Source organism: Pelodiscus sinensis, chromosome 31 (genome assembly GCF_049634645.1).
Source record: "Pelodiscus sinensis isolate JC-2024 chromosome 31, ASM4963464v1, whole genome shotgun sequence".
Lineage (NCBI taxonomy): Eukaryota > Metazoa > Chordata > Testudines > Trionychidae > Pelodiscus > Pelodiscus sinensis.
This window is the reverse complement of record NC_134741.1, coordinates 14,162,255-14,188,057: the sequence shown is the minus strand read 5'-3', so window position 1 is coordinate 14,188,057 and position 25,803 is coordinate 14,162,255. Positions and strand designations below refer to the sequence as shown.

Genomic DNA, 25,803 nt, shown 5'->3' with positions numbered 1-25,803 from the left:
ACAGATTAGGCTTAATGTGTGAAGCTATAATGCTTCTCCTTAGCACAAGGTGTTGGTTAGTTATTGTTCCAGCAAGCAAAAACTTTTCTTTTCTGTCTCCTTGTTAGGGCAGATTTAGCTTCTAGTGATTACATCTTCAAATTCAATTCCCACTAGTTGGCTTTTAGGGTGGCTTTTAGGTTACGTCCTCCCACGCCCTCAAGCTAATTATAACTGTGTGAGGGAAAGATTTTAACTGTTTTTTTTTCTGGACGGCCCCCACTTGTGCATTGAGAAACATCCTTGGGTAGCCTGTGATTCCAGCCGGAGAGGCTGTAGTTATCTATTCGCTAACAAGGGCTTGAGAATCTCCTAAAGTTGCTTGGCAGCCCTTTCCTACTCTTGCGTTGTGTTCTGTGTATATGTTTCCAACCAAAATGCCTAGGGCCAATATGGCTTGATGGTCAGCAGGCATTCCTTCCTTGAGAATTTGGAGGAATACTTCCCACAAGCTGTCAAGTCTATTCCAAAACTCAGTGTTTTGCTTTGGATCGGACAGATTTGTAACTAGAGCCTGTTCTTCCAAAGGGAAGATCTGATACCTTTCAATTATCTTCTGTGCCTCCTCTCTATCTTCAGTAATGTGTGATAAGGGCCCATATAGGGCTGGGCATAGAGAGGAGTAGAGGGGGTAATGTTGGGCCAAATTCCCCCCAAAGCTTGGGAGAGGCTGTGCACTTGCGTGGGTGGATTTTTGCTTTTCTGAGTTTCAATCTCATCCCTCAGGGCTTTAATTTCTTTCTCTGTCAATCTGTCAAATGCTTACAGGTCCTTGGACCATGATGCACGTACATGTAGTACGCAGGGGTGCCTTTCAGCAGTCTGGGGGGGTATGCTTAGACTGACTCCCATCCATTTTAGTCATTCAAGGGGAGCATCCTGTCCAGTCCCCGTCTGTTCAGTGGCTTATAGGAAACTAAATCGACACACTCCAAAGAAGGGGTCTGCTGGGTCTAGAGTGTCAGACCTTATCAGCAGCTCATGAAATAAGGTGAGTCGTCACTCCCTCACATATCTGCTCGGTCTCGAGGTTCGGCTGACCCCCCTTGCGTTCACAACTCCCTTGTGGGAGAGCCCTGGTGCGGCTGGAATCAGCTTACTTTTCAGAGACCTGGGCAGCGGCATTCACACTCCACTCATTACATTCACACTCAGCATGCTTTTCACACAGAAATTTTCCCACTTTTAGATGCATCTCTCATTATGGACCTCGTCCATATTTGGGGCGGCAAACAACACTGTTCCCCCAGGGGCGGCAAACAACACGTTTCCCCCCAGAACCACAGCAGTTCCCAGCACTGCATAAACCTAGGTGCCTTATGTCCGGACGCAATACAACCTTCTTCCCGTACCCGGGGCGGCACCACCAATACCACAGCAGTTCCCAGCATTGCGTAAACTTAAGCCTACTCGGGGATAACAAAACAACCTCCCCGGAACCGTTTTGCGTCTGACCTTGTTGCAGATTCAAGAAGTTCGGATGGCGTGAGCCCACAAGAAGCAGATGACCCTACAGGCAGTCCTCCTCCATACCCCAGTAGAGATTTCAAAAGGTCTCTTACCTCTCGTTTGGCGCCATGGGGATGAAGGGGGATGGTCTGCAGCCACTGTCGCTGTCTTCAATCAGGCGTTGCCATCCGAGTCACGGCACCAAATTGTGGAAGAAAACATTGTCCTCACTCTGCGTTTGTAAGCAACAAGTAGCCAGAGGCAGTTTTATTACGAGCTGCAGCAAGGGAAAAACTGGTTCGGACGGGGGAGGGGGGGGGAAGCCCCCCCCTCTGAGGCAGATCTTCGAATACAAGCAATTATGAAGCAGTTTATATACTGTCTATTAAATATAATAACAATAACAATTAGTCTCCTTCCCATTACAAACACCAATGGCTAACAGTTATTTAGTTCCACCCAGATGCTCCTTATCTCAAGGTCCCTACCAGAGTCAGCATTCTATCCTTATCTCCGTATGGAGGCGAGAGGCGAAGGCAGCGTCTAATTACAGATCTCGCGTTGTCAGGCCACAGACTTAGCCTGACTCTTGCTCTCTTGTTAACAAGACCAAGATGGCTGCACACAAATTCCCTTATTCCCTTTTCCTGCCTCCACAGTATGCACCCTCTGGACCTGCCCCTACATTGCTGAGCTTAGGATAGTGAAACTACTCCTGTTCCCCAGCCCAGAGGTAGTCATGGCTGCAGAGAGCCCTGTGCAAAGTCTCTGGAAAGAAACAACGCGTCCTATCTGCCTGGAGGATTTCACAGCCCCTGTCACTCTGAAGTGTGGGCACAATTTCTGCCAGACCCCTCTCAGCTCTCAGTGCAGAGACACTGAGCAGCAGGGACTCCTCCAGCCCAACAGGCAGCTGGCAAAAATGGTAGAACTAGCCAAGCTGCTGAGTTTCCAGGCAGCAAAGAGAGCAAGATGGGACGGGGTGTATGGGGAGCACCAGAAGGCTCTAAAGCTGCTCTGTGAAGAGGATCAAATTCCCATCTGTGTGGTGTGTGACAGATCCCAGGCTCACACAGTGGTGCCCATACAGGAAGCTGCCCAGGAGTACAAGGTACAGAGTTGCTTTCCAGTGTAATGGGAAATAATGTTGGGTTTTAATTCTAGGCTAATTTCACTGACTGGCACAGGTGTGACACAGCTCTGTAAATCCTTCATGGTACAAGAGATGCTGTAAAAAGTAAATGTTCTGGCTTTGTGGCAACTTACATGAAGTCTTTACAGATACCTGATGTGGGAAATGTTTCTCTGAATTTCTGAATCCTGAGACTCAGCCCTCACTGGTGCCAGGAGGAATATCTGCACAATAGGAGATGTTAACAATCAGAGAGTTTTCAATCACAGGAGCTGCAGGCCAGTGTATAGGAGTGAGCTGCCTTGGAATTGGAGAAGAGGAGATTACAAGCTGTTACTGATGGGTTGAGAAGCAGTAGTAATTTGCATTTGCCTTATGGATCCACAATGGCATTTGGGCCCTGAACAACACCCAGCAAGAGACAGTCCCTGCCCAAAGCAGGTCACAGTCTAGTTAGACAAACGGTGGGAAGGAAAAGTGCGGTAGCAATTTGCTCATGGTCACCAAGTAAGTCAATCATAGGGTTTATCCGAGAACCCCGGTCTTTCCAGGCTCAGTGCAAGGCCTTAACCATTAGGCTATATTCTCCTGCCTCTCAGCATCACTGAACAGTGATGAAGTGTGACCCTTAGGAGGGAAAGATGTTTTGATAAAGCCCCAGGCCTAGTAGGGAGAGGAGGCTTCCCACTGGGATGCTGAACTCCTGGGCTGCTCCATGAGAGGTTAAACTCAGATGATGCAGATGACACTAGAGAAGGTTGCTGGTCTGGATGCTGTGTTGGACCCTGAGTGCCTTGAGTCCACCCACAGCAGGGCTGTCCATGCCAGGCACCACTGGGATTCAATGGGTTGTAGCAAGAGTTCAAATTGGTTAACTCATGAGCTAATGCTTATCGGTGCAGTTAGCAGTTAAACTCCGCGTTGCCCCTGGCAGTTCCCATTTGCCCCTGGCAGCTAATGTCAGTCTGCAGCTGCTGGGAGTCCCCACCTGCTGGCAGTCCTTGTGGCCACCTCCGGCAGACCATGGGAGAGAGCTCTGCCCCCAGGAGAGCCTGGGTCGGCTACTGGCCCTGCCTGTCAGCAGGTTAAAAATATTGTAACTGATTGTAATCTGTTACATGATTAGTATTTGTAACCCTTTTTACCTCCCTAATCTCCACCTGCATCATTCTTTATGAAGGTGCCATCACTGATCCATCTCCCACCCTCACAGGCATCCTGCTGCATCCTCAATCTCCTCCTGTCTCTTTTTCTGTGGACAAAGCCACATCCAGGGCTGAGTACCTGCCAGACAGGGACAGAGCTTCACAAAACTGGGACGGTGTAACTTAAAGGCAGAGAAATGGGCTCCTAGTGTCTCATGGGGTTTGCCCTGGTGCTTATTTCTTCAGGAAAAATTGGAGGCCCATTTGAAGACTCTGAGGGAAGAGGGAGAAAATCTGCTAGGAAGGAAAATGATGAGAGCGGGGAGAAGCCAGGAGTGTCTGGTAGGTGACTGTGGCTATGAACTGGCAGTGAGAGGGCTGTGTTAGGAGGCAGACTCCTGTGTGGCCTTGGTGAGGTTGGGCTTGTTTGTGTTTCTCCTGGATCATGGATTGCTGAGTTTAGATCCATGTGTGGACAGGTTCTGAGCTTCCATGTCAGTGAATGAATTAATGTCCAGTCCCTGTGACTTTCCCAGAAATCCTCCTAAGGAAGCTGACTGTCCCTGTGAAGGGCTGTCTGCTGAGTCTGCTCACTTTGTGCATTATCTTTGCTTCTTTTTTTCTCCCTGGCTGTGTCTAGACTGGCAAGTTTCTCCGCAAAATCGTCTGCTTTTGCGGAAAAACTTGCCAGCTGTCTACACTGGCTGCTTGAATTTCCGCAAAAGCACTGACGATCTCATGTAAGATTGTCAGTGCTTTTGTGGAAATATTATGCTGCTCCCGTTCGGGCAAAAGTCTTTTTCCGAAAAACTTCTGCACAAAAGGGCCAGTGTAGACAGCAGAGATTTGTTTCCCGCAAAAAAGCCCTGATAGCGAAAATGGCGATCGGGGCTTTTTTGCGGAAAAGCGCATCTAGATTGGCCACGGATGCTTTTCCACAAAAAGTGCTTTTGCACAAAAGCATCCTGCTAATCTAGTCGCGCTTTTCCGAAAATGCTTTTAACAAAAAACTTTTCCATTAAAAGCATTTCCAGAAAATCATGCCAGTGTAGACCTAGCCCCTGGGTATCTCTGTCAGGCCGGTGCTGAGTCCTGCTGCTCTCTGTATGAAATCCCAGTGCCCATAAATAACAGAACATGCTGCCCATAACAGACATGGGCACATCCCTTTCAGAGGGACATGGAGGCCAAAGGAGATGTTGGAAGAGACACCTCTGCTTAGTAACCACAGAGAAAAACCCTCTTGCGCAATGCTGTTACGCTGATTATTTTCAGGAATAACAGCATTGCGTAAGAGGGTTTTTCATGCGCAAGAAGGGACAGCTCCTTCTTGTGCAAAAGCCTCTTCCGCAAAAATGGTGGCTCATTAGATTTGCAGATGGGGCTCGGTGATATTCCACGTTTAGCCTCATTTGCATAGCTCTGGTGCAAGATCGTGCCAGTGTAGACATAGCCATAGAGTCAGATGTCACAAATTTTCCAATAAGTTCTCCCTGCTGCCCGCTGTGTTGCCCCTGCTGTCAGGCTGGGACAATTGGAGGGATTCTAACTGCAGGACTGTTAAAGCTGGGACTCACTAGCCAGAACTTATCATCAGTAAATGAAATACAATCACATGGCATTGTTTCTGTCCAGGTGTGAGATGGGGCAATTCCAGCCACCAGAGGAAATTTCTCCTGAATTGGAAGAACAAGTCAGCAGTTTCTCCCAGAAAACAATTGCGTTGTCAGAGACTTTGAGGCAGTTCACAGGTACCTAGAAGGGATGGAGAAGGGGAAAGTGATTTAAGTATCTGAAACTATTGAATCTGGCCTCTGACTCCAGCCTTCCCCTGCCTTAATTCCCACATGAAGAATGACGGCCCCATCATGCTGCTCTTCTTAGAGACACTGAGCGAATAGACAGAACTGCTAGGAAATAGTCAGGAGTTTTCAAACTTTGAACCTCCTGTTAGTGTGAAAGGGATCAAAATGAGTAAAGTTACTTTCATGGTAACGCCTTCTGCCACCACAGCTCTAGGTTATGATGAGGCTAATACTCTCAGTGACTGAGCGAAACCAAGTGGGAGGAGATGAGGAGAGAAAAGTAAATCTCATTTACAGCTTGTCTCACCTGGGACGGGAGTGAGTCTGCAGGGATGTTGGCTCCATTGCTGGGAAGTGCCTGAGGGAGAGAGGAAACAGAAGGTTTCAGACCTTTTCATATTAGACACCTGAGTATGTCTCTGTTTGGTCTTTTATACACTAGAAATGCAGAGTTCAGAGTGGGGACATTGTTATAAATAGGAGAGTCTGTAATCTCACCTCTCTTCTCCCTTTTCCTACCAGACACTCTGCCCTTTGCACTGAAGAGAGCAAGAGGAAAATCCCTGGGAGCTTTCAGACAAGGTGAGTTTGTAGGAGGAAAGTGTCTTTAAATTATGAGAAAATTCCCATGAAAATATCTTCATGGGATTGTCATTAAAGTTACCAACCAGACCCAGCAACCGTGGCACACGCAGCCCTAAATCTAACCCACTGATCAGTGAGGATACCCAGAGGCAGTGAATTGGGGACCTGCAGACCACTTTGAGAAACACTGGTCTATGAAGTGTGATGCTAATGGTGTGGAGTTAAAGCACACAACGGACGGCACCTTCGGACTCAGTTTTCACTGCTGTCAGTTTTAATATGGGGTTGGTTTCAAACAATCAATAGGCTGAAAGTCTGAGAGCTGAGTGCTTCCACTGTATCAGTTTATTCATGGCGAGAAACTGTTGGATTCCCAACGGCTCTTCAGTCTAGTGCAGGTCTGGGCGAAATACAGCCCATGGGCCAGATCCGGCCCACAATGCTGGGAGAACCGTGGGCTGGTTCTGTGCTTGCCATGCCCCATCTGCAAGCCACTCACAAAGCAACTGTGAGCCCGGAGGGGAGAGGGGAAGGCTTCAGGCACTGCTTCCAGTGTGGCCAGGACAATCTCATTGACCGGTTTCTGGGCAGAAATGAAGCACCATGCCCCTTCCCCTCCAGCTCATAATTATTCACACACGCATATAGCCCTGCAGTCTGTGTGAGGATCGGGCAGCCTGCCTGAGAAAGGTGCTTGGCTGCTGGCCAAGAGTCACTCAGGTAAGTCTCCCAGCCAGAGCTTGCCTCTGGCACCCCAACCTCTCCCTTCCCCTCCTAATCTCTGCCCCCCATTCCTGCCCCCTCCCCACATACCCAAACTCTGTCCTCTTCCTGCATCTGTATATACAAGAGCTCTCAGCGGTCAGAAACCCACAGCCCCTTATTTATCTACTCAGCCACTTCTCTAAATTAACTTTTACTTTAAATATCTAACGAGTAGTTGGCTAATCCAGTGCCGCAGGTCACACCTTCCTCCTTCACCCAAACTCCCTCCCAGACTCCTCTCTCCCTCTTGCATCCCAATCTCTTACCCACACTCCTGCTCTGTGTCCATCCCAGAGCCTGCATTTCCTCCATTGATGTAATGTAAGAGTGCAACTCTCAACCATTTTCCAAAATCTTGGACTGGCCCCCCCATCAAAATTTATTGCCCACCACTGGTCTAGTGGGTACGTCTCAGTGAGAGCCAATAACTGAAAGCTGAAGCCGGACAATTTGACTAGAAAAGAGGCACAAATGTATGATAGGGAAGAGGACTAGCTGCTGAAACAAATGAGCAAAGAACTGGTGGATTCTCCATCTCCTGATGTCTTCAAATGACTGGGTGACTTTCTAGACAACACGCTATGGGGAAGCAGAGCTTTGTGCCTGGGTAACTGGACTAAGTGTAATGGTTTGGGCCACAAGAGGTCAGACTGCATAACTAAGAATATCTTCTGATCCCATGAATCCATGAATTTTAAGATCTCATCCTGCAAACATTAAGCTCATGTGTTTAATAAGCACCTGAATACTCATATTAACTTCACTTACTCTCTGTTGTGAAGAAGTTTTAAAAAGTTTGTCAGATAAGAACCAAAGTTTGTGCTGCAAATCAATGAATGAAGACTAAAGGTTTTAAATACAGCAGCTTAAATTTAACCTACGTCCGTGTTCAGGCAGGTGAATATGTGGCTTGTTATCAGAAACATTGGGTGCTGAGAACTGAATTCCAGTGTTTCAGGCATAGTAATGTGACTCAAGCCAGTTCCAGAGAGAAATGAATGTGGATTTGGGATCTAACTTGTGTGTGCTGTTTATGGAATATCTAGACTCAAACTTTTGCCCACAGTGGCATATTCTAGCATGTGTGTCACCAGTGACAGAGTCTGGTAAGAATGGGGGTGTGGAAAGGGTTAAAGCCCCTTCTGAAATGTCTCCAATTGCCCTTCTCTTCCTGCCAGGCTGCAGAACACCCATGTCTGTCTCCAGCTCAGCCCCTGACTTGCAGAGCCAGGGAAAGAAAATGGCTGTGGTGGAGCCGGTGACCTTTGAGGAGGTGGCTGTGTATTTCTCAGAGAAGGAATGGGCTCTGCTGGACCCGGGTCAGAGAGCCCTCTACTGGGATGTGATGCAGGAGAATTATGAGGCTGTGAGCTGGCTGGGTAAGGATTCCTGTCCCCTCGGGTATCAGAAGCTGGGTGGGTTGGATTTGGTTCAGGCCCCTCAATGTCCTGTGCCCTCCAGTGTCAGGAGTATCAGCCCCAATAATCCCGGCTTCTGGGTGAGAGACTGTCCCCTCCACATCCCCTCCCAGAGGAGCAGGTTCAAGGACATAACAATGGTGCTGCTCTTCCCACAGCCAAGGTCTCAATGTGCTTCCCATCATCTTGCCCATGTTATGCCTTGGCCACAGGTGTTAGTGGAAGGGGCCAGGCACCATCAGCAGTTAGGTCTGGGTCTGGCTGGTGTTAGTGCCTGTGGGGCATCCTTGTGCTGCACTGGCCTGAGCGTTCAGCTTGTCCATGCCCCACAGCTCAGGGTTGTTGCTGTAGAAAGACACCAGTCTCCATTCAGGGGCTAAGGCTCTCAGCCAAGTTTATTGTTGAAGGAGCAGGGCGCTAGTGTCCCAGCTCCCCAGGCATAGGTACAGTGAGACTTGTCCCACCCTGACAAAGGTACCAGCTCAGTCAACATCCAGAACACTGCCCCTCAGTATGAGGCAGCTGAAACGGGAGGCTCAGAGCGATGGGTGGAAGCTGAGGCAGCAGGGGCCTGACATTAAACTCCAGCGAGCCAGGTGATACAGGCACAGAGGTGGGCGACAGGACAGCCTTTATCTCCTGGGGGACATGTTGTGTCAGCTATATACTGGGTAAGCACACTGGGGTCCACCCAGTACTGCCAAGCATTGTCCAGAAGGACACTAACTTTGGTAACACCAGCCAAGACCAGCCTCAGGGGCACCCTGTGCCACAAGGATGGGAGTGAACAAGAGGAATTCAGGCTGGAGATCTCCACCCTCGGGCCATGGGGCATATCTGGTTGCAAAGACCAGCTTTCAGGAGCTGAGGAGATCACTACAGCTCTCAGATTTCAGAGGAGACATCTCAGAGGGAGCCCAGCAAGCTGCTGGTGGTATCAGAAAACTGGGCAGCAGTGGAGGCAGATGAATCCCCTGGGGCCACTTTCATAGTCTTGTGGTCTTACCTCTACTTGCCCCTCCTCAATCTGCCACTGTCCAGTTGTTCCTCACCTTTCTTTCCCTTTCCTTAGCAATCCGTCTGGTCCACCAGTGGAATGGGGCTTCTGCTGTGTCGGTTGCTAGAGGGAGTTGGGGAATGCAGGGAGCCCAGAGCCCCCAGGCGAGTTCATGGCAAGCTGCTGCTGAGATCCCTGCTGCTCTGTGGGGCACAGAGAGAAGCCTGTGGGGTTGCTGGGTTTGCTGCTTGGTGAGGCTGCTTCTCATAGAAGCTGCCAATGTCGAAGGCAGCTCTGGAACCCTGCTGGGCTGCTTCTACAGTTGCTGCTTTTCTGGGCAGCCCCTTCTTTGCTGGATTGCTCTGCTGCTGCTGTTCCGTCAGCGTCTTCTTCCTTCCTGCTGGCGTTCCCTCTAAGGCAGTGGTTCCCAACCTGTCTCTCACTGAGGACCACCAAACCCAGACACAAACTTTTGGTGGCCCAGTAACGTTAAATTTGCATGTTCATTATTCAAGTAATGAATATGCAACTAAAAAAAAAATCTCAGAAAAAATTCCCTTTTGGCTGCTGAGTGGGGCTCTTGTACTCAGAGTTAAATGTAAGTGCAAGAGAAGGAAAAAGTATTAAATGCATAGACCAGTCAGATCATTAACATACACACTTGGAAAGAATGAAATGACAGAGATGCATTGCAGGTAGTGCCAAGCAGTAACAACAATATTAATACAGTTATGTGCAGCGAGGTGAGTGTGAAAGAGAGTGTGTATCTGTGGGAGACACAGAGATTGTTTACTTTCCAACCAAGTATGTGACACCAAGACTGTGTGTGCATGGGTGCGTAAGGGAGGAACAGATACTGTGCATGTTCTGGCTGCTACAGGGGAAGTTTCTGGGAAATCCCATGCACTGTCTCTTTAAGACACTTCAAGCTGTCCTGCTTTGTCCTTGAGCCTTGTTGTCTCCCATCCCCTGCTCTGCACGGGGGGGGGGGGGGGGTAATATGAGCAGCAGAAGGAGAATTGTGTGCATGCTTCTCTCGGTGTGTGCATGTCATAGAGTGTGTATTTATGTGTGTGCATGAGAGACAGACTGATCTGGCTGCTGTGGAAATCTCAGATTCAGCAGTGACCTGTAAGAAAGGGGCTCCTCCTTCAAAGCAGACCTCCAACCATGGCAAAGGTCTCCCCAAACCAGGTTCTGTCCCTCAGGCCTCCTCGGTGGAGATGAGTTACAGGGGGATGGAGAGTTTGTGTGTAAGACAGACTGTGTGAGCTGGCTGCTGGGTGCATCTCACAAGCAGAGCACTGCTTCTGAGAAAGTCAGGCTGTCACCATTCAGACTGAAGCAGCTTGGAGTTCTCCTGAGCCAGTCTGTGTTCCCTCTGCCCTGCTCTGTGGAGTTGGGGTATAGGCTTAGGGGACACCCTGAGATCAGCACTGACCTCCCCGCACGCTATGCAGTTAGCAGGAAGTTCCCTCCCAGGAGCAGCTGCAGGAGAGTGCAAGGTGGGGAAGGGGCACCTGAGCACACTCTGCTGGGCAGCGTGTGAATCTCTCCTGGGTGTGCACAGCTTCCAGGAAGCACAGGTAGAGGGGACTCATTGTTCCAAGCAAAGCCCCCAGCACTGAGAGTAGAAACGCACAGGGGCCAGATGGAGTTTAGTGTCACATGAGCTGGTCACATGCCCTTGTCTGCTCTGATGAACCATGGCAGGCATTGCCCACCGTCTGGCTGAAACGTCCATGGGAAAGTCTGTCCGGGGGGGGGGGGGAGGGGCGAGAGGGGCAGATGAGCTTTCCAGGGTCTGCATGTTTTGTTGATGGACCATGTCTCTGAATGTTCCACTCACAGTGTGCTGGCTAGACTGGATGGAAATGACATTTTAGATGTTTCCATAGCAGTGACTATATTTGAAATATGGCCAGTATTCATAACGTGGGGTACAAAAATCATGTCCACATGCAGACAGGATAATCACAATAATCACGTCAGAATGTTCCCATTGACACTGCACATGATACACTTACACAATTACAACAAAATTGTGCTAATAGTGGTAGCAATATGACCTACATGGTCATATTTTAATCTTATAAGATCACAGGGGATCTTCCCAGCACTAGAGGAAGGTCCAAGAAGGGGTCTGGCTGATTGTGTGAGGACTGCGCCCCCAGGGTGGGAAAAGTTGAACGGTAGATTCTGTGCAGCCAAGGGGGACAACAAATGAAAGGCCAGGCTGGCCACAAGGAAGGCTGGAATCCAGAATCCACACAAAGAGGCTGGTGGTGGCAGAGTAGAATCAAGGCAGAAGAGGGGGAGCTGAGCTACAGGAACAATGCAGCTATCGCCCCAAGACACTCCCCTTTCCCCCGAAGCAGCAGCACAACCAGACACTGCTATGCCCGCGATGGAAAAAGCAGCTATTGTGGGCAGTGTCAGGGCCCACCCAGCCACAGGCAGGGATTAGGAGTGTGGAGTGTAGGCAGGGTCTGAAGTAGCCAGCCAAGGATTTGCCTCATTGCTCAGGTAATTTACTCTGCTTCCTCCTGGTTCAGGTAGAGCATCTGAGCCAAGCCAATGAGCAGGGTGAGCTGAGCCATGCCCCCCAGCCAGGAGCTTTGTGGACAGAGCCTTTGCGGAGCTACAGCTGGGGAGCTGCTGGGTCCTTTCCAAGTTCTAATGACTTGCCATGTGGCCGCTGCAGTCTAAGCCCTGCCTATGGTTCTTGAGCAGCATGTTTCTAGCCTGGCCTGGAGTGGGTGAGGGGATGGAATGGGCCATGAAGGAGACTTAGTTGTACCCCGGAGCTGTGGTTCTCAACCTTTTTAGATCATGGCCCACACTGCTCAATGCAGCCCTTTCTACGGACCACAAGCCAACCACCTGTGATGACAAAATGAGTGTAGAAGAGTGTAGTTTGGGTGGGAGGTTGGGTGTAGGAGTGTGCTGGGAATGAGGGTCTGGGTAGGAGGTAGGGTATATAAGTGGGCTGAGGGTAGGCGTTCTTGCCAGAAGAATGGGGGCAGGAGCAGGTTGGGCATGGAGGGACTTTGGGAGGGGAGTGCCTGAGAGGGATAGGGGATGCGGGATCTGAGGAGAAGTCACTTACTTGTCTCCATACTTTCTGCCATTCCAAGGCACCTCACCACCCCCCCCCCCCACTGCTCCCATTGGCCATAATTCTGGCTCACCTGTAAAATGGTCACAGACCACTAGGGGTCCATGGACCATACTTTGAGAACCACTGTTCTCAAGGGTACAGAGGAGCACTGTCAGCCGACGGTCAGGGCAGTGTGTGTGTGTATGCTTCCGAGAAAAGGTTTAACGTCCGTGTCTTTACTGCTAGGACCGGGGTCCCGTCGCAGAGGGTGGCCAGCAGGCCAACAGACGCCCCGTTATATAGAAAGAGCTTATTACACCTTAGATTTTAACTGCTAGAACACAGGGGTTCCTTCGCAGCGGGCAGCCTGGGAAAGGCTGGAAAGGTGCCCCAACGGATCTTGTCACCTGGGAGTGACACAGATCCAAACGCCCAAGCTCTCCTTATGTCTGTCCCTTTATGACCGGCTGAAGTTCTTTTAAATTGTGCTTGGTTCTGTTACAGCAACTGAAGGAGTCAGGTTAAAGCTTAAACAGTTACAGGTTTATTAAAAGACTTATAAAAGCATATGGTTACAATGGCTATTGCTCTATTTCTTAAATGCTAACAAATACAGATTTTAAAAATGGTTACAAAGAAAATAAAGATAGAAAATAGAAATAATGGTACCAAGTGACAGCTTAATCTTTAAAGAGCTCTAAGTCTATGTATATATATACTTAAACAAAGGACCACATCTAGGTACAATTTTTACCCCTTTCTGTGCCTCTCGACTCCAGCGTGTCAGGCCAGGGCCGGTCTCTCAATTCCTAGGAAAGACGAATACGAGGTGGGCGTCCCCTTGGAACCTCGGGAGATCAAACACCAAACCCGACCAGCAGATAGATGGTAGATTGACACTCAAAGAGAATGCGCTGCTGGACCTATCTTTATACCCCTGGGGGCCCGTATTCTCTTTCTTATCTAAGATGCCGAATTCTACTGGTCCGTTTTGTGGCGCCAGTTCTTACAAGCAAGTTTCAAGTTAATTTACACTTGCAAGAGAGATAACTAAATTGTGAGCACTAGACATTTTTTTACTGGGCGAGAGATTCCTCCCCCCGCGGATGGATGTGTGTTCGTATCAATATGGGTTAAGTCAAGGGCACTCCTTGGCAGCCTCTTGGTCAGCAATTGGCATATCTCTGTTTATAGCCATTCATGGTCACACAGCCTGGGCCTTCTGCTCTGTGTGCCCTGTATGCTCCAGGCAAGCAAAAATGGATGTTACAAGGGGGTTCCTGTCTGGCTACATTCCACCCCCTGATACGACACACCACATCCCAGGATACAAGATGGCGGTGATACCAGCACCTCTTGCCCACCTTGGGGGAATCTAGAAGTGCCCGATGGCCGGAATAGAAGGTTCAGGATCTAGGAATTGGCGAGGGTCCTTTCCTAGTGCTGTATATCGAATGTGCACAGAAAAGATAGCTGCATTAACTAGGCATTGCACAATACATAGAGCTATGCAGAAAATGATTACAAAAATTACAGTGGTTAGAGCAGTGGTTATAACAGAGTGTAAAAAAAGGAGTTAGGGAAAATCTCAGCTGTTGGGCTAACCAAGTTAGCCATGAGATGTTTACATTCTTAGTTACAGCATGTCTTACCCCATACCATCCATTGCCACTTCCTTTGCCTCCCCCCAAAGTTATTTTGAGGATTGCGGTGGTCGCTGTTATCGAACCATACCGGTCTCCATTGGAAGATGTCACTCTTGTTCCATCAGTTGTTTTGGGCTGAGAGGGACAAACTCGATTCTCAGTCCAGTAGAGGAGTTAAGTAAGGTGTTCTGGTACAGCAGTAGCAGTTGGGATGAGGAAGAAGACCATGGCGAGTTGGAGTACCATGTCTTGCTTCAGCTTAGGTTTCTTTTTCTATAGTTCAGTCTATAACAACAGCGATTGCAAGCACTGCAACAGCAAGCGGTATATATACAAAAAGTTCATGATGGTTTCCCGGATCCACACCAGCGCTGGGAGGGATACATCCCACTGGAGCACTGTTCAGGGCCATTGCCTCAGTTTCCTGTAATAAAACAAAAAAGTTCGCTGGTCTTGGATACAATCCAAGCCTCAGTAATGGTTATTGGTGTTAGCCCAGCGTCTGCAGTGGTCTAGACTCCTTTTCCTTTGTAGGAGTGCAGTACGTAGGTTTGCATTCTTAAACTGGGGTGTTTGATTACTACAGTGTCTTCAGGTGCATATTTAGAATCTTTGAGTGGCACAGTGTGGCTAGGAGAGGTTCTCCCTGTAGGGAAGAAATCTCTTACTGATCGGACTGCCTGTAGGGGTCTGCCGATTGTTTAATCTTTGCACCACAGTATCTAATCTGTTTTCCTATTTGCCATCTGTGGGCCTTTGGGTCCTCATGGATTCTTTACTTCCCCACTCCCATGGGTAGGCACGGGGGAGATGGGGACTCACCACCATCAGGGCTGGGTGGTCAAAGCTATCTTATTCTTCAATACTGGCCTTCTAATTCTTTAATTTAGTTCCATTAATTAACAATCTAATCAGTCTCTGGTCCAAATATCTGGTTAGATCTAGTGAAGTGGACACAGAGCTGGACAGATCCTTCAAACTATCTAGGATCACTTGGTTGGCTTGGCTGGTGTGTAGGCCTTTACAGGCACTGGATATTACTGCATCTACCAGCCTGTATTCTATACAAACTTTAACTCAGAGGACTGTGTATTTGTTCTATGTATGTGACTTGAAGGAGGTTACGTTGACTAGAGTCACTGTTTCTTTTAAAGGACCAAGCATGGTTCACAGATATTTAATTGTTAACCCATGCAATTCTATAATTCTTGAGGCCTTTTAAGGCATCAGGCACCAGTAAGTAGCAGGGCAAGTAGCTGTTATTGCAATGGTGAGGTTACTAGTTTCCTCATTGTTGTGGGCATCTTTACTTAAATATGCTGATGTCCCACTTGCCTGTGTTGTTTCTTATAGATTTCTTATTATCTCTGGCGCTCTAGAGCTATTAAAGCAAAACTAATCTGGTGGGGGAGAGGGCTGTTACCCCACTCCCAGTCTTTCTGTTCACGTGATGCACTCCTTGCTTCTTTCCAGTTTCTTCTTTATTCACCTGTGGAGACATTGTTAACATTCTCCTAGCCTAAACAATTTCCAAACTATTATTCTTTCACTGAATTTTAAAGTTGCCAATTGATTGGGCCCAATTATTAATTTTGTTGGTTTAAATTCATGCTTCTGCTTTACTCAAAGTATCTTTTCATTAAAACACTATCCTACACACAACAATATTTGCAATACGTATTACAATTAAGACACACAAGACAAACTTGGACAGAACACAAACTTATTGTGTCATGACACAGAACCATGGTTTTTTGTCGTTGTTGTTTGTTGTTTTTCTTCAGCTGGCACCAGCGCTTTCTGATGATCTGAAAGACAAGAAAACATCTCTACCCCCATCGGGGTGGCCTATTATAACTTAAAATACTGCCTAAGATCTGCTAGGGGAATCGGTTACAGCTAGTTCCTTACCACTTCTATGGGCGAGTGAGCTATAACTTTACGAGAACAAGGGCGCTTCATCGGTACTCGTGACCTTCCACTCCCTTGAATTACCTCTAGAGTTGCTAGCCCTCCCCAACGGTGGCATGCCTCAGTTTCTCTCTTGTACCACAGATCAGGCTTAATGTGTGAAGCTATAATGCTTCTCCTTAGCACAAGGTGTTGGTTGGCCAGTTACTGTTCCTGCAAGCAAAAAGCTTTTATTTTCCTGAAAAGAACCATATGTACAATGTTCCAGGCTTACTTATGAGGGACAGTTGGTTTCAAACCTCGTCAGAACAGACAGGCAGTCTGCACCCACTTACAACCTTGGATCTGAGAGCAAGCTAAAAGTGTTATCAACTCAGCCTTGAACATAGACACAGTGAAGTTTCAGAGTTTGGATTCTTAAAACAATAACTTGGTTTTCTTAGAGAGCAAATTTAACCTTAAAAGTTGAATGCCTAACGCAAGCACTAACTAATTTGTGCTTTGTCTGTTTGCAATTTTAAGCAAGAGGACATAATCTAAAACAAAATAAAACTAGTTCATTTGAAACCCACAAAATAAAGTTACAATATATAGAGCTCATTCTTTTATGCAGTTAACTAATTAAGTTTCAGTAGAATCCTTAATTTTCCTTTGGGCTATTCCCGGTGGCAACTCCTTTCCTTTCAATATGGGCTTAATGATTGGGAGAGGAGTGTGAAGTGTTATGGCTTGAGCTTGGGTTAGCTCCTTTGTTTCTCTTAGTGCTGTGTAGGCTGCCAGAAGCACTTTTCATAAAGCGTGTAATTTAACTATGACCTCTGCCATAACTTCGAGCCAAACTGTATGGGGCGGCGGGGTACAGTTTCTCCTTCTTGCCATAAGGCATAGGACATCTCTGTGTTTCCCACAGTAAGGTACAAATGAAATGGGACCCATTAGGGTAAATCGAACCTATAGACTGATAAGTGCGTATCTCGTTATCAGCTGTCTCAGAGCTTCCTTGTGGATGGGGGTTCATTCCTATCGAGGATGCTTCCTGAGCAAATTATACGGGGAGTAGGTACAAATTAAGATTCCCCGTTTTTCCAGATCTTTAATTAGTTCACAGACCGGAGCCATAGCTTCGGCTGGAATGCGGTACTGTTTTATCTTGGTTACAGTGGAAGGCGGGAGAGCGGGGGTTTGAGCTAGCAAAGTTTTAAAGCCAGCTCCAAAAGCTCATTTTTCTCCATTAATTACTTTCTCCTTCCCCTCTCTAGCTTCAAGAGGAGCCGTTCCTGTAGGTGCTCCATGTCCTTATTTAGGGTTCGCACCCGGGTATCCAGGTTCTGGCATTGCTCCCAGAGTTTGTATCTCTCTCTCTGCACCTTTATCAGCTCTGTTTCTAAGTTCCAGTAGCTAGAGCAGGCTGCTTGCCACACACCCTTTAACAGCCAGATGCAAGCGCCTTTCCTTAACATCTCTTTATCCCACTTAGGGTTGCCCCATCCCTCTCGGGCAAACTCCTTTTCTATACAGCTAAAATCCATGTCAATCGTGACTGGCTTCATGCTGCTGTATTTGAACCAATAGCACAATCCTGCCGACTACGCCAATTCTGTCAGCCGACGGTCAGGGCAGTGTGTGTGTGTATGCTTCCGAGAAAAGGTTTAACGTCCGTGTCTTTACTGCTAGGACCGGGGTCCCGTCGCAGAGGGTGGCCAGCAGGCCAACAGACGCCCCGTTATATAGAAAGAGCTTATTACACCTTAGATTTTAACTGCTAGAACACAGGGGTTCCTTCGCAGCGGGCAGCCTGGGAAGGGCTGGAAAGGTGCCCCAACGGATCTTGTCACCTGGGAGTGACACAGATCCAAACGCCCAAGCTCTCCTTATGTCTGTCCCTTTATGACCGGCTGAAGTTCTTTTAAATTGTGCTTGGTTCTGTTACAGCAACTGAAGGAGTCAGGTTAAAGCTTAAACAGTTACAGGTTTATTAAAAGACTTATAAAAGCATATGGTTACAATGGCTATTGCTCTATTTCTTAAATGCTAACAAATACAGATTTTAAAAATGGTTACAAAGAAAATAAAGATAGAAAATAGAAATAATGGTACCAAGTGACAGCTTAATCTTTAAAGAGCTCTAAGTCTATGTATATATATACTTAAACAAAGGACCACATCTAGGTACAATTTTTACCCCTTTCTGTGCCTCTCGACTCCAGCGTGTCAGGCCAGGGCCGGTCTCTCAATTCCTAGGAAAGACGAATACGAGGTGGGCGTCCCCTTGGAACCTCGGGAGATCAAACACCAAACCCGACCAGCAGATAGATGGTAGATTGACACTCAAAGAGAATGCGCTGCTGGACCTATCTTTATACCCCTGGGGGCCCGTATTCTCTTTCTTATCTAAGATGCCGAATTCTACTGGTCCGTTTTGTGGCGCCAGTTCTTACAAGCAAGTTTCAAGTTAATTTACACTTGCAAGAGAGATAACTAAATTGTGAGCACTAGACATTTTTTTACTGGGCAAGAGATTCCTCCCCCCGCGGATGGATGTGTGTTCGTATCAATATGGGTTAAGTCAAGGGCACTCCTTGGCAGCCTCTTGGTCAGCAATTGGCATATCTCTGTTTATAGCCATTCATGGTCACACAGCCTGGGCCTTCTGCTCTGTGTGCCCTGTATGCTCCAGGCAAGCAAAAATGGATGTTACAAGGGGGTTCCTGTCTGGCTACAAGCACTCAGCTCCCCCAGGGAATAAGTTGGGTCATCCCTCAGGCAGAGGGTGATGCACCTTTACTGCAGGGGAGTGTGTCCTGGGATCTTGTACCAGCCAGTCTTTGCAAGGTGGGGAAGGGTCTGTACACAATAATAGCACAGACCTTAATGAATAAAATCCACACTTGGTTAATTGCTCCCCAAGCAGGATTTCCAGTCTTCAGTGCTCATGTGATCTCCTGGGTGGAGCCAAGGGAAGAGCTGTGGATCCTAGATCTTCAGGCCTGTGAGGAAGGAGAGATCATTAGTGACACCCACACAGGTGAGCAATCAGCTAGACTGTCTCAGAAACCAATCTCTGTGTGCTCATAGCAGATATCACTTTTTCATTTTCATCAAGTCTTACCCATCAGCCTGTCTTCAACTCTAGTCAGAGTGGGGACAAAGGTTGGAATCTCTCCTTCAGGAAGAGGTTATGGGGAAGGAGGATGGGCTCAGCTCATGATTACTGAACTTTCTAAGATTATTTGGGCATGTTCCCCCTTCTCTATTCCCTGTTCAGAGTTTTCTTTTCAGCTCAGCACAGGGAATGATTCCTGTCTGGATTCTCTTGCTGTCCCAGCAGGTGATGGGACACTGAGTGAGAACAACGAGAAGAGTCTTCAGCAGGAAGCACTGGAGCAAATGGCTCCACATGAGATGTTATTGGGAAGATCTGAAGGGCATGTCTCCCAGATACCTGAGCAGGGAGAGACCTGTGAGAGTCAGTGTAGCCCATATAGGCAGCAGGGAAACCATCGAGAGAAGGGACAGGATAAGTTCAGTCACAGGAGCATAGGGGTGAAAAGAAACATAGAAACTGTTCAACAAAAAATCCTCCATGAACAAGCATCCTCCACATCCAATGACTGTGCCACTCTTATTGAACATCAAAGAATCCACAGCAGAGAGAAACCTTTCAACTGCTCTGACTGTGGGAGAAGCTTCAGTAGGCGCTCAAATCTTGTTATACATAAGAGAGTCCATACAGGGGAGAAACCTTTCATCTGTTCTGACTGCAGGAAAAGCTTCAGTTGGAAATCACGTCTTATTAATCATGCAAGAATCCACACAGGAGAGAAACCTTTCAATTGTTCTGACTGTGGGAAGAGATTCAGTAGGCGCTCAGATCTTGTTACACATAAGAGAGTCCACACAAGAGAGAAACCCTTTTATTGCTCTGACTGTGGGAAAAACTTTAGTAGACGCTCACATCTTTCTAGACATCAGAGAACCCACACAGCAGAGCCATGTTTCACTTCTGACAGTGGGAAAAACTTCAGTGAGGGATCAGACCTTGTTAAACACAGGAGAATCTACACACGGGAGAAACCTTTCATCTGCTCTGACTGTGGGAAAAGCTTCAGTTGGAAATCACATCTTAATATACATAGGAGAATGCACACAGGAGAAAAACCCTTCAGCTGCTCTGACTGCAGGAAAAGCTTCAGTGGGCATTCAGATCTTATTAATCATGTGAGAATTCACACAGGAGAGAGACCTTTCAACTGCTCTGACTGTGGGAAGAGCTTCAGTAGGCGTTCAATTCTTGTTACACATAGGAGAATCCATTCAGGGGTAAAACCCTTTGATTGCTCTGAGTGTGGGAAAAGCTTCAGGGAGAGGTGAAGCCTTATTAAACATTGGAGAATTCACATGGGAAAAACCCTTTGACTGTGGGAAAACCTTGATTTTGCACTCAGATTTTAACAATTATGATATATGATTCTCCACAGAGAAGACTCATAAAATCAAAGAACACTAGAACTGGAAGAGACCTCAAGAGGTCATCAACTCCAGTCCCCTGCCCTCACAGGAGGTCCAAACATCATCTGTTATCTCTGATAATGTCTATCTAACTTGCTCTTAGTTATTTCCAATGATGGAGATTGCACAACCTCCCTATGCAATTTATTCCAGTATTTAACCACCCTGAAAAAGTTTTTTCTAATGTCCATCCTAAACCCTCGTGGTTGCAATTTAAGCCCATTGCTTTTCCTATTATAAGAGATCTAGGAGAACAATTTTTCCCTCCTTGTAACAGCCTTTCAGGTACTTGAAAACTGCTATCGTGTCCCCTCTCAGTCTTCTCTTTTCCAAACTAAACAAATCCAGTTCTTTCAGTCTTTCCTTTTTGGTCATGTCTCCTAGAACTTTATTATTTGTTGATGCATTTCTCTGGCCTCTCTTATTCCTCTACATGTGTCACATTGAACAACCCAAAGATATGAGAGACCTTGTTGTAATATAAGATGGTTTATGGGGGCTGAGAGGGTCAAATCCGTGTGAATTGTTTAAAGCCAGGGAGTCCTCCACAATAAAGTGCACTGAAGTAGTCACAAAGAGCAGTTGTATTTGCTGCACTGGCCAGTAAGAAGACACACAAGCTGCTGACACATGTCTGCTTCTGCTGGTTCACACCTTACACCAGGGCTACTCAACACATGACCCAGGGGCCATATACAGCCCACAGACCTTTTTTTTTTTTTTTTACAGCATGTGGGTGGGAGCTAAAACAAAAATGTAGTCAATATAATGATCTGTTGATGTGCATTTTAGAAATTAAATTCCTGGGCTGTCATTGCTCATTAAAAGTCCTGTCATATGAGTGGAAATCAGGTAAATGCTGCATTTTATTATTATAAGTAGAACTAACTTAAATGGAGCATGTGTGTTGTGTAATCTTGCCTTAATCATTGTATTCGTGCCCATCAGTGTGAAAGAAGCTATTTATATATATTTGCATGCAACCACACTTAAGTTGCCACCCTCAGCATGTGCTGTGAGTATCATTGTGCCCTGGGGGGGGGGGAAGGGGAGCCCTGTGGGTGCTTCTTGGAAGGGTCGGAGGAAAGGGGTGTCTCAGGCACCGTCCTGCTGTGACTTCTGGAGTTGCTCAGAGCTGCTCAGTGAAAGCATCTGCTCTGAGCAAACTTCGTGCCACAATGGCTGTGCAGGGTGCCTGCAGCTTTAAGAAGGGCCAGAAGACAGGAGCAATAGAGTGGTGATTGCCTGCTACGGAGTGTCCAAGAGGCCACCTGTGTTTTTCCTAGGAGGCCAGTTCTTGTGCAAAAAACCCTTCAGAGCATCCACACATGCCTTGTTGCGCAAGAACTGTAGCGCAAAAAGGAGTTATTCCTCTTAGGGAGAGTAATAACTCTACTGGCAAAAGCTCTCTGTCCTGTCGATTTACTGTTTGTTTGTTTGTTTGTTTGTTTGTTTGTTTGTTTGTTTGTTTGTGTAAAAATGCATTTGAGGTGTGGGACGCTCCCCTGGTTTTTGCTCAAAAACCTTGAGGTATAGACATAGCCTTGGATTTCTTTGAAGGGGTCAACAAAGTTGTGGACAAGGGGGATCCAGTAGATACAGTGTACTTAAATTTCCAGAAAGCCTTTGACAAGGTCCCTCACCAAAGGCTCTTACGTCAATTAAGTTGTCATGGCATAAGAGGGAAGTTCCTTTCATGGATTGAGAACTGGTTAAAAGACAGGAAACAAAGAGTAGGAATAAATGGTAAATTTTCAGACTGGAGAGGGGTAACTAGTGGTGTTCCCCCAGGTTCAGTCCTAGGACCAATCCTATTCAATTTATTCATAAATGATCTGGAGAAAGGGGTAGACAGCGAGGTGGCAAAGTTTGTAGACTATACTAAACTGTTCAAGATAGTTAAGACCAAATCAGACTGTGAAGAACTTCAAAAAGATCTCACCAAACTAAGGCTACATCTAGACTGGCGTGATTTTCCGCGAATGCTTTTAATGGAAAAGTTTTTCCATTAAAAGCATTTGCGGAAAAGAGCGTCTAGATTGGCACGGATGCTTTTCCGCAAAAGCACTTTTTGTGGAAAAGCGTCCGTGCCAATCTAGACTTGGTTTTGCGCAGGAAAGCCCTGATTGCCATTTTCGCCATTGTCTACACTGGCCCTCTTGTGCAAAAGGATTTGCGCAAGAGGGCTTTTGCCCGAACGGGAGCAGCATAGTATTTCCGCAAGAACACTGACAATCTTACATGAGATCGTCAGTGTTCTTGCGGAAATACAAGTGGCCAGTGTAGACAGCTGGCAAGTTTTTCCGCAAAAGCAGCTGCTTGCCAGTCTAGATGCAGCCTAAGCAATTGGACAACAAAATGGCAAATGAAATTTAATGTGGATAAATGTAAAGTAATGCACATTGGAAAAAATAACCCCAACTATTCATACAATATGCTGTGGGCTAATTTAGCTACAACTACTCAAAAAAGAGATCTTGGGGTCATTGTGAATAGTTCTCTGAAAACATCCATGCAGTGGCAGTCAAAAAAACAAACAGGATATTAGGAATCATTAAAAAAGGGATAGAGAATAAGACAGAGAATATATTATTGCCTTTTATAAAACCATGATACGCCCACAACTTGAATATTGTGTACAGATGTGGTCTCTTTATCTCAAAAAAGATATACTGGCATTAGAAAAGGTTCAGAAAAGGGCAACAAAAATAATTAGCGGTTTGGAACAGGTCCTATATGAAGAGCGATTAAAGAGACTAGGACTTTTCAACTTAGAAAAGAAGAGACTAAGGGAGGATATGGTAGAGGTATATAAGATTACAAGTGGTGTGGAGAAAGTGAATAAGGAAAAGTTATTTACTTGTTCTCATAATATAAGAACTAGGAGGCACCGAATGAAATTAATGGGTGGCAGGTTTAAAACAAACAAAAGGAAGTTTTTCTTCCCACAGTGCAGAGTCAACCTGTGGAACTCCTTGCCTGAGGAGGCTGTGAAGGCTAGGACTATAACAAGGTTTAAATGGGAGCTGGATAGATTAATGGAGGTTAAGTCCATTAATGCCTATTAGCCAGTAGGGTAAGAAATGGTGTCCCTAGTCTCTGTTGTCAGACGCTGGAGATGGATGGCAGGAGAGAGATCGCTTGATCATAACCTGTTCGGTTCTCTCTCTCTGGGGCAGCTGGCACTGGCCACTGTCAGCAGACAGGATATTAGGCTGGATGGACCTTTGGTCTGACCCAGTATGCCTGTTCTTATTCTTATGTACATTATATTTTTATTGTGGAGGATTCAGTGAAGCTTAAAATGAAAGTTGTAAAATATTGCAGGAAGTTGTATGACTTATATTGTCTTTGTTCCCTAGCTTCCCTGTGTATACATAGCAAATAGGGACTTTTACAACAGCGCAGCATATACATTACCTGTTCTTCACCCAAGGAATACCTGGTGCATTGTCATGCTGTCAAAAGACTGCCACTGCCTGCTAGAAATCTCTGCAGCAAAACCACAGGGGTCTCTGAGATTGTTCTTTCCCTGCAGTCTGTCCCACCTGGCTGTTGTCATGGACTCTCTGTGAGGTCATCACCCCTCCAACCTTCTTTAGCCAATAAGCTGAGCTGCTGCAAAAGGCTGTTATGATGTCATTACCAATCCCTAATGTCCTGCTCATGCCAATCCCCCTGCATGCTGGAGCTGCTCCTATGGGTGAAAGTAAGACTGTTGGATCTGCAAGACACCCTCCTTGGGTGGGAAAAACACTCAAGGCAGAAGGGGGTTCTTACAGTACCTGTAAGAAGTTAAAGTATGGAGCAGAGTGCTGGAGGCTCAGTGCAGAGGGTTGGGGAAGCGTGTTGATGGGTGGGGGCTATGGGTAAGGGGTCAGGATGTGGGAGAGTATGGGAGATACAGCCCCCAGTGGTGCCTGGCAAATGTTCTCCCCACCATTTCTCCATATGTAGCTGGAGTTAGCTTTACCTTCAGTCGAGCTTTGTTGTAGTTTTGGCTCACATTTTCCTATGTCCTTCAGGGACACAAAAGAGGCCTCCCCTGGCACTGGTAAGGCGGGGCTCTGACTGCAATTGTTGGGACAGGAGAGCCGGTGCCACGCACCCTTGTCATTCCCTGGGGATGTCAGCACCCAGAGATCCTGAGAGTGCAGCTCCTGCAGCCATGGAGAGTTACTTTCTCTCCCTTCCCTTGTGACAGGCAATGGCAACATGTGGAGCATCTGGGAGGAAAGTCCCAGAAAGTGACCCCATTGCTAAGCTGGCTAAGCCTCCTGCCAGATACGGTGGAGGTGAGGGATGCAGCCCCCAGTGATACCTGGCCAATGTGTCTGCTCTTCCCACCATTCTTCAGTACATATCTGGAGCCATGGGGCTCCTCTCTGGGGATTTTTCTCCCAGCTGCGTGTGGCACTGGCTTTCCAATCCCAGCAATTGCACTCAGAGCCCTGACTTGCCAGTGCCAGTAAGAGAAGCCTCTGTACCTGCTCCAGGCTTGTAGTTTCCTTCTTTCCAATGCTCTCCTCCAAGCATCCTTTTCCTGAACAAGCAGTTCCATGAGTGGCCAGGGGAGGCCTCCTCCTGTGTCCTAGAAGGATATAGAACAATGTGAGGAATGGCTACAACAAGGCACCACTAGGAGTTGAACCCAGGATCTTCTGTTTATAAGGCAGGGGCTTTAAGCAAGCTAAGCCATGGTGCCCTCCACTGAAGTGCTTATGAAACTGTTCTATTTTATGGTTCCAGACAACACCTTTGACTCCTGAAGTGCAGCCATTCCCCCATTCCCTTCCAGCCTTCCACCCCCAGCTGCATCTGGCTCCCTGGGCACAGAAAGGCTATGTCTACAACAGTGTTTTTCAACATTTTTTTATACAGTACCCCCCTTTTAAAAAAATATAAATATCCCCAGGACCTACAGTTTTCAGATGCACAATTTTTTTTTCTACCATTGCAACACATTTGTTTAATTGTAGCTGGGCAGGCAATGAAATTTTTGGGTGTAAAAAGTCCAAAAATAATAAAGCTCTTTAAAACTTAAAACAAAAATTCAGTTTTTCCAAGTTTCAGTTGTGTTGATGTACCCCCCAGATTTCTCTGGAGTACCCCTAAGGGTATTTGTACCACTAATTGAGAAACACTAGTCTATACTACAGAGTTTTTGTGGAAAAACAGACGTTTCTGCACAAAAACTTGCAGAATGTCCACACCTCAAGTACATTTTTGTGCAAAAGAATCAAAAGAACAGAGAGGTTTTTGCACAATAGGTATTTCTCTTTCTATGGGGAATAACTCCTTT

The 25,803-nt window shown here is 46.9% G+C and overlaps 1 protein-coding gene and 1 long non-coding RNA gene across 3 annotated transcripts; one reads left to right on the top strand and one right to left on the bottom strand.

Annotated features, from left to right (window-relative positions):
• Positions 1–1,597: 1,597 nt before the first annotated feature.
• LOC142821458 (uncharacterized) lies at positions 1,598–24,042 on the bottom strand. 2 transcript variants are annotated; one of them, XR_012898239.1, is made up of 7 exons: positions 23,922–24,042; positions 18,860–18,979; positions 9,391–9,538; positions 5,878–5,928; positions 5,381–5,520; positions 2,755–2,844; positions 1,598–1,720 (listed from the first exon to the last, which is right to left on the bottom strand). It is a non-coding gene; the product is annotated as an uncharacterized LOC142821458 (long non-coding RNA). The 2 variants fall into 2 exon arrangements; XR_012898240.1 differs by lacking the exon at positions 9,391–9,538.
• On the top strand, positions 5,377–22,473 carry LOC112544415 (uncharacterized). Its single transcript, XM_075912423.1, has 4 exons — positions 5,377–5,516; positions 6,093–8,299; positions 18,901–19,017; positions 19,321–22,473. Exons 2-4 carry the CDS (start codon positions 7,915–7,917, stop codon positions 20,361–20,363), a joined length of 1,545 nt encoding a protein of 514 aa, XP_075768538.1. The 5' UTR covers positions 5,377–5,516; positions 6,093–7,914; the 3' UTR covers positions 20,364–22,473.
• Positions 24,043–25,803: the final 1,761 nt, after the last annotated feature.